The sequence below is a fragment of the Botrytis byssoidea genome (genome assembly GCF_014898295.1).
Source record: "Botrytis byssoidea strain MUCL 94 chromosome Unknown BBYS_005, whole genome shotgun sequence".
Lineage (NCBI taxonomy): Eukaryota > Fungi > Ascomycota > Leotiomycetes > Helotiales > Sclerotiniaceae > Botrytis > Botrytis byssoidea.
Window position 1 is genome coordinate 771,561 of NW_024065846.1, and position 11,350 is coordinate 782,910.

Here is an 11,350-nt window from a genome sequence, read left to right on the forward strand (position 1 = left end):
TGAATCTTCTCATATGTTACCCATTCCATTCCAAAACTGAAATGGCTTGATTGAAGTTACTTAATAAGTAGGTAGTTCCTACCTCAAATCTACAAATCCGAAAACTTCTGTGACCATCTTGAGGAAGAAAAAAATCTCATTGTATAATTTATCCAAATACTTAGGAAATGTGGAAGCATGCAAGCAGCTATGTAAAGTAGGCATAATAGTAGGATAAGAGGCTGGCGCATGACATCTTTATCATGATTACTCCATTTCCTCATCTCTCATACTTGTACAATTTCCTAACCCATCTTCGTTACAGACTCCTGGGGAACGGGAGCAAGAAATATGTCGTAAAATAATTGTAACTCCGCCTTGAATACTCTACGCCCAAAGATCTATTGGATCTCTTCGTAATGTCATTAATTCATGTAATGTTTTTACACATTTACATTTCCGCTCCTGTCTCTGACTCCTCTGCCTAGGTACTACTCTCATACCATGCCACTCTATGAAAGGAATATAAACTTAATATCCACTGTCCCAAATATCCTCTTCACTCTTGATCATTTCCACAACCGGTGTTTTGGGCATAGCTCTCTTCATCTTTTTTCTATCCTCCTTGGTCACTAATCGCGGCGTAATCGGCATCATGGGTGTAAATGGTTGATAAGGGCTATATGGTACCGTGCCTCCACTGAAAGGTGTTCTAAGACCTCCCGTTCTGAGACCTCCGGTTTTCTGTCCATTATCCCGAGGAACGCGTTCGAGAATGGTGGTTTTAGTGGGGAGGTTTGGGGAGAGCATATTTTGTTGAAATTGCTCGCGGAAGGGGAGGGAGCGGGTCGGTGCTGAGGAGGCGTTGCTAGCGGTCTGATAAGTGGAGGTAGAGCCGATAGCTGTGGATGATGAGGGGGAATCAGGAGAGGCAGAAGAACCATTCGAGGTTTGGGTTTTATGGAGGAGAGAATTTTTGGAAGGAGCGGCCCGAAGAGGTCGGGAAAACATAGTTTTGGTGCGTTCTTCTGCTGAATGAGGAGAAGCAGTATTTGGTTCGGATTTGAGGGAGATTTGGAGATTGCGGGTGTTAAGGGAAGGGAGTTTTTGTTGAGGAGATACAGGTGATATTGTGTCGAGGGTCTCTGCTATACTGCGAGTAGGTGACCCACCGTTAGATGATGTGGAGCCGTACGGGGCTTGATTTCTTGGAATTGGTGGCGGAGCTCTATGCACGTATCCTCGTGGTGTTAAAGGCTCTTCATCCGACGCGGCATGTGAGAAAGTGGTTGAGTGTGGTGTTGCAATTGGAGATGAAATTCGTAAACCCCGAATTCCCTTTCTTCGTGGAGATTTAGGTGATTTAGGTACAGATCTAGGAGAGGTAAGAGCTGAAATTATGGAGGATGCTCGAGAATGGGTCTTGGTTGATTTAGCATCGTTGATATTGATTTCCGAAGGCTTGTGTTTTCCAAGTTTCCTTGATGATTGTTGAACTTGCTGTGGTACTACCATAGATACTCCTCCAGGTACCTTAGGAGGTGGCATGTTTCTTACATCCATTCCCGCAGCCTTTGCTTCCTCTTGCTCCATCACATGGGCGTATAAATCCTCTAGATTTCGATTCATCATTTCTCGATCAGCTTCAACAATTTTATTATCAATACTAGGTTGACTCTGATGCGAATATATGCTCTGATGTATACTGTGATGTCTTTGAGTAGGGTAAACGTAGGTATTTGTGTATGATTCGTGTACTGAAGGAAAAACAAAGGCGTTTGGGTCGGGATTGATTGCTGGTGCGAAGCACTTTCTATCGGGGGATGGCCAGGAGAAGTTTCGAAGGTTTGATGGAGAAATTGGAGTTGGACCTGATGATCCAGTATAAACGCCGGCAAATGTTGAGTCGACTAATTCCACCTCCAAAGCTCTAGCCTCTAATTCAACTTGCCTTCGTAATCTTTTCCCCAGAGTAATTATGAGAATTCCCACGATACAAAGAGAGAATAGATATGCACCTATAATACCACCGATCTGAGCTGGCAAAAGTGCTTTATTTCGTGAAGCTCCGGCTGAAAGAGGTGGACCGTCTTCTGGTGGTGGTGCTGGAGACCAATCTATTCCCAATGGATTGCTTCGAGAAAGTTTTCTTGTTGATACTGGATTCGCGAATACCTTGATAGGTAAAAGAGCGAAAGCCGAGAAGATGCAAAGAAGGGACGACAATGAAGTGGATGTTGAGCAAATCAAAAGAATGGACGATGGTATATTGATACGATCTGATTCACCTCGAAGCATTTTGTGTATGTGGTGATACGATTGACCTCTTTTATAGCCTCAACATTTCCAATGGAGCATATTGTAAGCGTATCATAAACTCCCGTTGAAACAATTTTAGATATTTTGAGATAATAAGTGACATGAAGTGTTCCAGCTTTCCAATTTCAAGGGGGGATGAATTGATGTATATACGGGAGTGAAATCCTCCAAAGCCGGCAAAGCTGCATGCTGCACAGCTGCATACTATTATTATTCTGCGAGAGATGCGCACCTACATACCCACCTAGGCAATATCGAGTATAGATGTTCGAGTGTAAGGCTGTCTGGTGAATGGATTGGATGAAGGGTATCAAGTGATAGAATATTTATTTGGTCGATGTGCATTTTGTATGGTCAAGGAAGAAGAGAATGAAATGCTCTCATGGCAATATTTCATAGCGCCCGGAAGATAGATTGACCAATAGAATGATAGAATAAGGAGAATTACCAGGGATCAATAGGGAATATCAACAAATAGAGTCAATGCAGATACTTTATTGGGAGAAATATCCAGCGGTCCTCGTTTGGGCTGCAGTCAGATTTTCGTATGATCCGAGAGTGAAGGGTGATGAATGTTGTGGTTGGTTGAAGAGATGTGAAGAGAGTGAAGGGTGCAGAAAATGAGGGAAATGGGAGAAAATGTTACCGTCCTATTATGCTCGTTCTGCATTGTGATTGGACGATGGCTATGGATATTGACATTATTTTTTAAGCGCCCGGGAAAGAGGTGGGAGGTTGGGGTCTAACCTAGAGTATCTCGAGAGTCGAGAGTGTCCTGTCACTGTCAGCCTGTCATTTATCCGGAAGTGGATTACAACTACCACAACTACCGCAACTACCGAATCTTAATATTGATATCCATATCCATATCCATATCCATACTGGGGTAACCTTAAAAGAGTCAAATTTCTCTCAATGGCTCTTGTCGTAGCTTCTTCCATCACATCATATCACATCACACCAATCAATGGCCTTGATCATCCTCATCATCATACCAATTTGGACGCCAGCTACTATTTTATCAACACACGGATAACATCAGAACAACTGCACAGGCCTAGGTCCATGGTTATGTCTTGTGTGGCACAACAGTACTTTGGGGCGGATACCGACAGGAAGAAACGAAACAATCTTTCGATACAATTCTTTGTACTTGTACTCTTCTTCCATATATAGCATGGCATTGGCATGACTCAAAGGCTTCATAACCTCACTACTCAGATGGGTAGCCAGGCCAAGCCAGATTCAGCAAGCCAGACTAAAGTATTAGAGATCAACTCTCTTTTCGTGAAGAAATTTTCATTCCTGGATCTCATCATCCACACATGAAGTGTACCTACTACGTAAGGTTACTGTGCTTGATCGCGAATTGGGTCCTACTTCAGTTCACGGTCGTGGGTGGTGTTAACCTGCGACCGATGCTATTATTATAACATGTTTCTCGTACGAGACCTCAATTGACGTAAAAAAAAAAAAGCTTCCATGTCTCGTTATGTTTGTCTGTTTGCTCTTTTTCTTCAACATTGTCACAAAGTTTGTATAAGTAAAAGCTATCGTCAACTCGTCAAATCAATTATATTAAACATCTAAATATTCATCATACTTGGAAGACCATTTCAAAGTCATGTCTGGCCACAGCCCAGATCTCCTCAATATTAGCGGTCCCGTAGCTCTCTAACAGTTTCTGAATCTTGCATGCGTCGTCCAGATAGATGAATCGATTCTGATTTACCAATGCCAATAGCATAGTCGCTTGGTTGGAACAAATCATTGTGGCCCTCGCAATTTTATGCCAAGTAACATTAGAAGATCGAATATAGGCCACGAGCACTTTTGTGAGGTGATTAATACTTTTTTGCATACAGACAAGCGTATCCTTAAATTGACCAAATTTGTGAAGTTGTGCTGGCCAACTGCAAGTATGGCTTTACGTACCTGTAGCTACCTGCCTGCTCGGGTTTGACTATAAGATTGGTCGTAATGGTAATATTCATGGAATCGGATGTATTTCCGGGCATTGCCAGAAACTCTATGGCCGCTGAGGTAGCCACAGCGGGGCTTGTAAAACCATACGCGCTGACAACGGTCTTTGGCTTCGTTAAAGTAGGGTGTTGCTGAATTTTGATGGCAGAGCAGAATAGATCATTGCTGATTCGGTTATCAAAGGCAAGCGTGGCTTGAGGTTTCCGGGCTGTAGTGCTATCTGGAATTGTGCCAATACCTCCCCAGATGTTGTTTGGCGGCCGGTAAAAGCCGCCAAATATAGTCTAGTGACGGTTCCAAGATTTCCTGAGACGCCCTTCAATATTTGAAAGAAGTTTGATTTAGTTCTATTCTTGGCGTTGATTATTGTGACATTCGCAAGTACGATGTAGAAGTTTCTAGAGGTTAAACTAACCTCGACGCTTCCAATGATGCTGCACGATCTCCAGCAACAGTAAAACCATATGTGACCATCGCCTCATGTACTGATAAGCATAACACTCAAAAGATGAGGTTAGTCGACGTCAATCTTAGGGTACCGTGCGGATGGATAATAGAGTGGTTCATGAATAGTATGGAGTTGTGCTGTTTGTGGCGGTACTATTAGTATGTGAAATTACACCAGCTACCGCCACAAACAAACGACGGCTTTCTCGTGTCTTATTTTGAATCGCGAACTTAGGTATCAAAGCGAGGAAGAAAACATCCATGTACTACCACGAAGTTTGGTGTTGAAGACAATGATCGGTGAAGATCTACAGAAGATAAATTAATACACGCTCCTAATAATATCCGAAAGTGGCTAATAAATACTGACATCATGCAGATGGGGCTGAGATGTGGCGGGTATATACTCAGTAGTAGCAATGTTTTCAAGCCCATTCATCCAGAAGCAAAACCTCAGTAAAGTTTATGGTGTATTCTTCAGCTACACACCATTCACTTCAACCAGATATAGCAATCAGTTAGCTGTCGATGCTAGATCTTTCTTTTACGGCCATCGTGGGTTTTGAAAGAGCTAAGCAGTAACAGAGCTTAACAGGATTCACCTGCCAACCGAAAATTCTGGATAATTGAACGATCAATAATCGCCGACCTTAAAATGCTGGAATTGTCTCACTGGGGTTGATTAAACTTTTGATACCCTTCCTTGAAAAAGGAATCCTCCTAGAATATCACTCAAATAAGCTTAGTTGTTCAGCTGGCTAGGGCATGCAGTTGGTAGGTGAACCGTTCCATTTAATACTGTTTCCAGTGTGTAATCGTAGGCTAATAATTAGCCTACGATCTGGTCGAAACCACTGTCCCGGTATCGAATCAATAGTATCGCTTCATTGATCACAAGCTTCTTATTGTGATCTTTTATAAATTTTCCTCATCGATCGACAGATCTCACATTTTATTTGGTGTTGCGAGCAGAGTGTCGGTGTTCAATTGTGACATGTGTGCTAATCCACAAAGTTGACCCTGTTAGGGGTTCTATCGTCTGTGCTAATAAGCCTTAATATTCCAGAAGGGCGGAATATTGGTCACATCGGGAATCGACAATAAAAATTGTGATCATGAATCTGAAGTAATCAAGCAAAAGATCTACGTTCTGCCTCATATGAATTCAAGTGCGAATTTATGAGGATGGCGACAAGATATTTGTTATTGTTAGCAGATCGTGGTACAGAAGTCATCTCATCGTAGATCTGCGACATTTCGATTAAGGTTCACCTAGTAACTCTAGTCCAACTTTAATCAAACATATATACCATATCAAGAGACAAGTCAAGACCACCATGTGTCCCCTATCCCCTCGAATCTTTGGAGCAGTACATCGTGAATCCAAAATCCGCCACGTTATTAGGTCTAGACCACCTCTTCATAGAAAATTAATCTTACAGAATTTGACTCTTTTATATCTCTTCAATCTAGGGTTGAAACCTTTTGCGAATCGTAAAGATCTATCATCTACTTTTGTGTCTTTAACAATGGATGCCCATCGAAATAAAATGGAATGACAAATTATGTTCCATGATTATTAATATATCGACGTTCCTGCTCGAACCTCGAAATATTTCTCAACATATTTCCCATGTCTTCACCGATAGCATCCTTACCCGCACCGGAGGGTTATATCGTGAACTTTGACAATCCAGTAAGATATGAAAACATAACTGGATATTGGGTTTTTGGCGTCGGGATCATATTGAGCTTTTCGTTTTTGTGCATGAGGATTTATACAAAAGCGGTTGTTTCGAGGAGTTTTGCTGCTGAGGATGGTAAGTTGCTGATATCATACTGCCACATTGACGGATTTGCTAACTGATCTTCGGAATGCAGTCTGTTTGATTTTGGCCTGGGTGAGTGATTGAATTGGAGTGGATGCCATTGGATCTCATTTATTAATTGATAGAATAGCTTGCGGGACTCAGTGTACAAGCACTTTTTGTTTGTGCGCAAAACCCAAGAGCCTACTTCTAGAAAACAAAGCTGATTGATTTTGCGCAGTCATGTGGGTTCACAAAGCCATGGGAGTACACGCGTGGGAAATTCCCATCGAACGATATCACTTATACGGAAAAGTGAGTCTTTCCACCACGTACGCAGGGGCGTCGACGAAATCTCTCCATCTAACTTCTCTCTCTGTTCTAGCTGATCATGAGCTCTTCGGTCATCTATGTGGCCTGTCTCGGATTATCCAAATTTTCGCTCCTGCTCTTCTACAACCGTTTATCACCCGTTCAATGGTTTCGCAACGCCGTTTACTTCCTCATGTTTGTAGTTGTGGGCCATAGTTTCGCTCTCATCTTTGCGCTTATCTTCCTGTGCAAACCATTGGCTATGAATTGGGATTATGATATTCTAGATGGGACGTGTATTGATCGAACTGCGATATACATAGCGACGGCTGCTCTGAATGTCGCTACGGATATTGCACTCCTTGCTCTGGTCGTTCCGACGATTGTGGATTTGCAAATGCCGAGGATTCAGAAAGTGGGCTTGATTGTGATTTTTCTGGTTGGGTCGCTGTAAGTGGATATTCCTCTCTGCTTGGTTTGCAATTTATCTAGTGTCGAGGAAAGAGACCGGGTGCTGATTTTCGAGGATATAGAACGTGTGTGACGAGTATGATACGTTTGAAGATCATGTTGCCTCTTCTCGTAGCAATGGATCAGACATGGGCTGTTTCGGTTCCTTGCATATGGATGTGAGTATTTTCCTTTCGATCACCCATCACCATCACCATCACCATCACCATCACCATCCCTACCCCCCACACGGATTTGTAAAATAAAAACCCCCCAACTCAAAGTCCGAGCATACTAATCAATTCCCCACAGTATCGTAGAAGCCAACCTCGTTACCATCTGCGGCTCCTTCCCGATCATCCGACAGTTCGCCAAACACGTTGCGCCGGGCTGGATAGGCGAAACCACGTGCGATTCTCTCGAGCACTCGGGCTCTCGTCTCGTTGATCTCGAAACGATAGGGCAGAAATCGTCCAAGAAGAAGAAGTTTAGATATGGCATCGAGTCGTTGGATGATGATGTTTTCGATTTGAAGCTGGATGGGAGGTGTGTGGAACATAGGGTGGAGATCACAGCTATTGGGAGAGCCTTAACGAGAGAGAGAAGTATTGGGGATTTGGAGGATTATGGCATTGAACCGCATGCAAGATAGAGATTGGTATTTACTAATATGGCGTTTTGGGAAAGAGATAAATTATAGGAGATAGATATACATTACTGATGAATTCAATAATTGGGCTGAGTTATGGATGCACATGGATTTTGTTTACAAAATTACTATTTCACCTATTCCTGTATATGGTTACGGATATAACTCAAACAAGCGATAGAAGTAGAGAGCATAATGAATCCTCAACACAATGGCTATTCATTTGCAAAATTTACTCGAAGGGGGTACTTGGTAGTCATCTGAGATTCAAGTGAAATTTTTCTCTCGTTAACTACAGAACTTCTTTCAAAGATTCAATAAACGGGGTCCCACACGACAACTCCTCTCATCCAGTCCTATCAAATCATCCCTAACCTTTCCTTCAATCACCCCTTCTTCCGTTCAGGAAAGAAATCCTCTAAACGGATCCGACGGCCTTGACAATAAATGCACTTGCGGTTGGTGCATCATTTGAGTATGTCAAATCTAAAACATCCACATCATTAGTAAACGCATTCCCAAAACTCTTCATCCAGATCCCCGATTCTCAAATTTCAAATCTCAAATACCCCCTCCCCTTTTCGGAAGAAAAATTAAAAAAAATTCGAAAGAAAGAACTCACGTGTAGTAAATCCACCACTTCCGGTGCAGATGATATCCTGATCATGGCAAATGCTCAACACCTTACTGCTTGGGACTGTTCCCACAGTCTGGCCGTAGTTTGGGTCACCAAACACGACTACTGCGGCAATCTTGGCCGTTACAGCTGCAGAGAGTGTTTTGGCTGCCTTGTGCACGAGTTGCGCGCCTTGGGAGTAGCCGGAAAGGACGAGTTTGGCGGAGGGGCATTTGGTGGAGGCGGAGTTGATGAGGGTGGCCATGGTGCTGGAGCCGGCTGAGTCACCACCGGCGAGGTAGCTGGAGGGAGGGTTAGTTTTGGGTGGAAAGGAAAGATAGAATGGTAGTGAATGAGATTGACATACCCTAAGACACTGGCGGAATAATCAACACCTTGCACTGTAACTTTGGCAGTTGTGAGTGCAGATCTCAAGTTGGTGAAGACGTAGGGTCCGACGTCCTGGCCGACATTTCCCTCTTGAATATTGTTAGTGAGATGGTTTTGAGGAACAGCAGAAAATGCAAGGAAGAGTCGGATGACTGCAAAAAAAGAGGACCGGGGGAGAATATGATCTTGAGCATAAAATATGAGTTTTTTAATACAAACATACCTTCATTAGTACCCCTTGCGAAAATCACAATGACGGGTTTGCAGGCATCGGTAGTTAAGCCATTTTCCGTAGTTACAACGGCAGCAGCAGACTTTTTAAAAAAGTGTGCGGTCGTAGCGAGATGCTCAGTGGTTGTAACCTGGGCTGCTGCTTGAACTTCAACTGCTGCATCGACTTCCGATTCTGCAACTGGAAGAGCGAAGGCAAGAGAAGAAAAGGAAAGGAGGAGGGGGATTGAGAATCTCATTTTGAAGGTGCGGATTTTCCTGACCGGGGTCTGACTGAAGAAGTGGTATAGGAATGGAGTGAGGATGAAGTGAGAGGAGGTGGAAGGACCGAAGAGAGTACAATGAAGATGGCACTCGAGCTTACGGATTATCCATAGATCGAGGAGCAGCGAGTATTTATGTTTGTACCAAGCCTCTTTCCCATCCTAATTTCTTTGTAAACCTCGTGCTACTATCTCCTCTCTGAATGGACATCCCGAGGTCGTTGCAATACACGCTTGCATACATACACACATACATACGAACTAAGCCAACCGGAGCCACGTATCAACATAGGAAGTTCGGATACATCTCTGCACCAGCATGTAATGCCAAATTCAAAATAGCTATTTAACCAAACCCCTCTTTAAATTTCGGACTTACTCCCACTCTTCTCATATCCAGATTTTACCCACTCTCCATCTCAAGCCAAGAAGACAATCGAAGCCAAGCTCCATATAATTCATCTTTCTTTCACATCTTTGGCCAATTGATTGACATTAGCCAAATCAAGCATTGCACCCTCTTCATAAATTTGTGGGTTCCGGACCTGCGTATAGATGCAGGTGATGAGCCATTGTAGATCGGACCTGCCCGTATTGATATATAACACCGTGCCTTTGAGCAGCAGTTGTAAAGCAATGGTATTGGCATTAACACTGTTATTGGCATATAGTCACAGCCTCGGTTCTCTTGACAACAGGCGGGGAAAGAGAGGGAGGAGAAAGTTCGATAGATGTTCTATTCTTTAAACTTTCGGGCTTAGGTCTTGGCCGCAGGTTCGGAGGGTTTCGGGTGGACATCGGATCTCTGGATGAGTATATCTTCTTAGAAAGGAAAGAAGGTATGAGTTAGCGAGAACAACTCCAAGTGGATTATTGAAGTGTTTGCTTTATCATGACTTCTATTGAGACTTGTGCAAGAACTACTTTCCTTGCCGATTCCAAACAGCATTTCGTATGTTTCGATAATGCTGATGTATTGGCATTTGTTTCCGGTCTAATTTTGCTTTCAGATATTGTAATCCAGAGTCCTATGATTTTCATTCCGCTTTGTGCGTGCAGGAGAAGTACAACACTCTATGTAATATACACCCAATACTTCTGGATATCTGCAGCGCCCAAGATTATCTAGTCGACCCAGCCAATCCAATTCCAATCGTTTAGAATAACCCGTCTCCATAACCTTGAAGATTCATGTGAAACTGTCTTCCGTCCAATTCATCCACATGCCTTCCCAACGAAGACTACTGGTCCGTTTGCTGTATCATTGGCAATGAAAATGACTAAACAAACTTGTCTATTCTTGACAGAAAACGAAGCAAGATACAGAAACAAAGACAAATCATCAAGTCAGATACCCACTTAAGCACCTTGGCCCGTGGTATCTCCAAGCTCTCAACATTCAAAGCGATGCTTGTCCCGAATTTCCCTGCAGATCCCATTCTATTCAACCCAACCTCCAGCCTCCAACAAAACGGCAGATTGCGGGGGTGGAGTCCTCTACCTAGTAAGTTCTCCCACCCACTTCACTAATTTTCCGTCTTCGGGCATATACTCCGAATATAACTTACTAATCTCTGCAACCTGCCCACTCCACCTCTTCACACTGTTTTCCGTCAAAAGGATAAGGATTAACTACCGACATACATCAAATATGATACGCACTGTATGCGAATTTCTTGGGGTGCATGTCACTTATGCATGAGAGGTATATGGAGTTAGGTACTTTCCATGATAGGAAGGAGAGTATGTTATGGAGATCATTCGGTCTTTTCTCCATTGCACTTTTCGGGGGATGAAGTGTTTAAAAAAGGAAATTTAAGGTTATTGATTACATCATTTTATTATGGAAGATTTTTCCTTGCATCTTCTACCCCATAACCTCTCTTGGCATTGATCCTGTTGA

The 11,350-nt window shown here is 43.0% G+C and overlaps 4 protein-coding genes across 4 annotated transcripts; 1 reads left to right on the plus strand and 3 right to left on the minus strand.

Moving 5' to 3' along the window:
- Positions 1–510: 510 nt before the first annotated feature.
- On the minus strand, positions 511–2,277 carry EAE97_003046 (uncharacterized protein; the record flags this gene model as incomplete). The annotated part of the gene is made up of 1 exon (XM_038873558.1): positions 511–2,277. The coding sequence occupies one exon, from the start codon at positions 2,275–2,277 to the stop codon at positions 511–513; it is 1,767 nt and encodes a 588-aa protein (XP_038735421.1).
- Positions 2,278–3,953: 1,676 nt separating this feature from the next.
- On the minus strand, positions 3,954–5,578 carry EAE97_003047 (uncharacterized protein; the record flags this gene model as incomplete). The annotated part of the gene is made up of 5 exons (XM_038873559.1): positions 5,562–5,578; positions 5,099–5,502; positions 4,697–5,036; positions 4,234–4,497; positions 3,954–4,050 (listed from the first exon to the last, which is right to left on the minus strand). Exons 3-5 carry the CDS (start codon positions 4,753–4,755, stop codon positions 3,954–3,956), a joined length of 420 nt encoding a protein of 139 aa, XP_038735422.1. The 5' UTR covers positions 4,756–5,036; positions 5,099–5,502; positions 5,562–5,578.
- EAE97_003048 (uncharacterized protein) lies at positions 5,482–8,066 on the plus strand. Its single transcript, XM_038873560.1, has 7 exons — positions 5,482–6,548; positions 6,610–6,629; positions 6,688–6,721; positions 6,778–6,851; positions 6,922–7,298; positions 7,382–7,477; positions 7,611–8,066. Exons 1-7 carry the CDS (start codon positions 6,362–6,364, stop codon positions 7,948–7,950), a joined length of 1,128 nt encoding a protein of 375 aa, XP_038735423.1. The 5' UTR covers positions 5,482–6,361; the 3' UTR covers positions 7,951–8,066.
- A 299-nt stretch (positions 8,067–8,365) lies between these two features.
- Positions 8,366–9,423, minus strand: EAE97_003049 (uncharacterized protein; the record flags this gene model as incomplete). The annotated part of the gene is made up of 4 exons (XM_038873561.1): positions 8,366–8,433; positions 8,570–8,865; positions 8,931–9,042; positions 9,177–9,423. 4 exons carry the CDS (start codon positions 9,421–9,423, stop codon positions 8,366–8,368), a joined length of 723 nt encoding a protein of 240 aa, XP_038735424.1.
- Between the last annotated feature and the right edge of the window lie 1,927 nt (positions 9,424–11,350).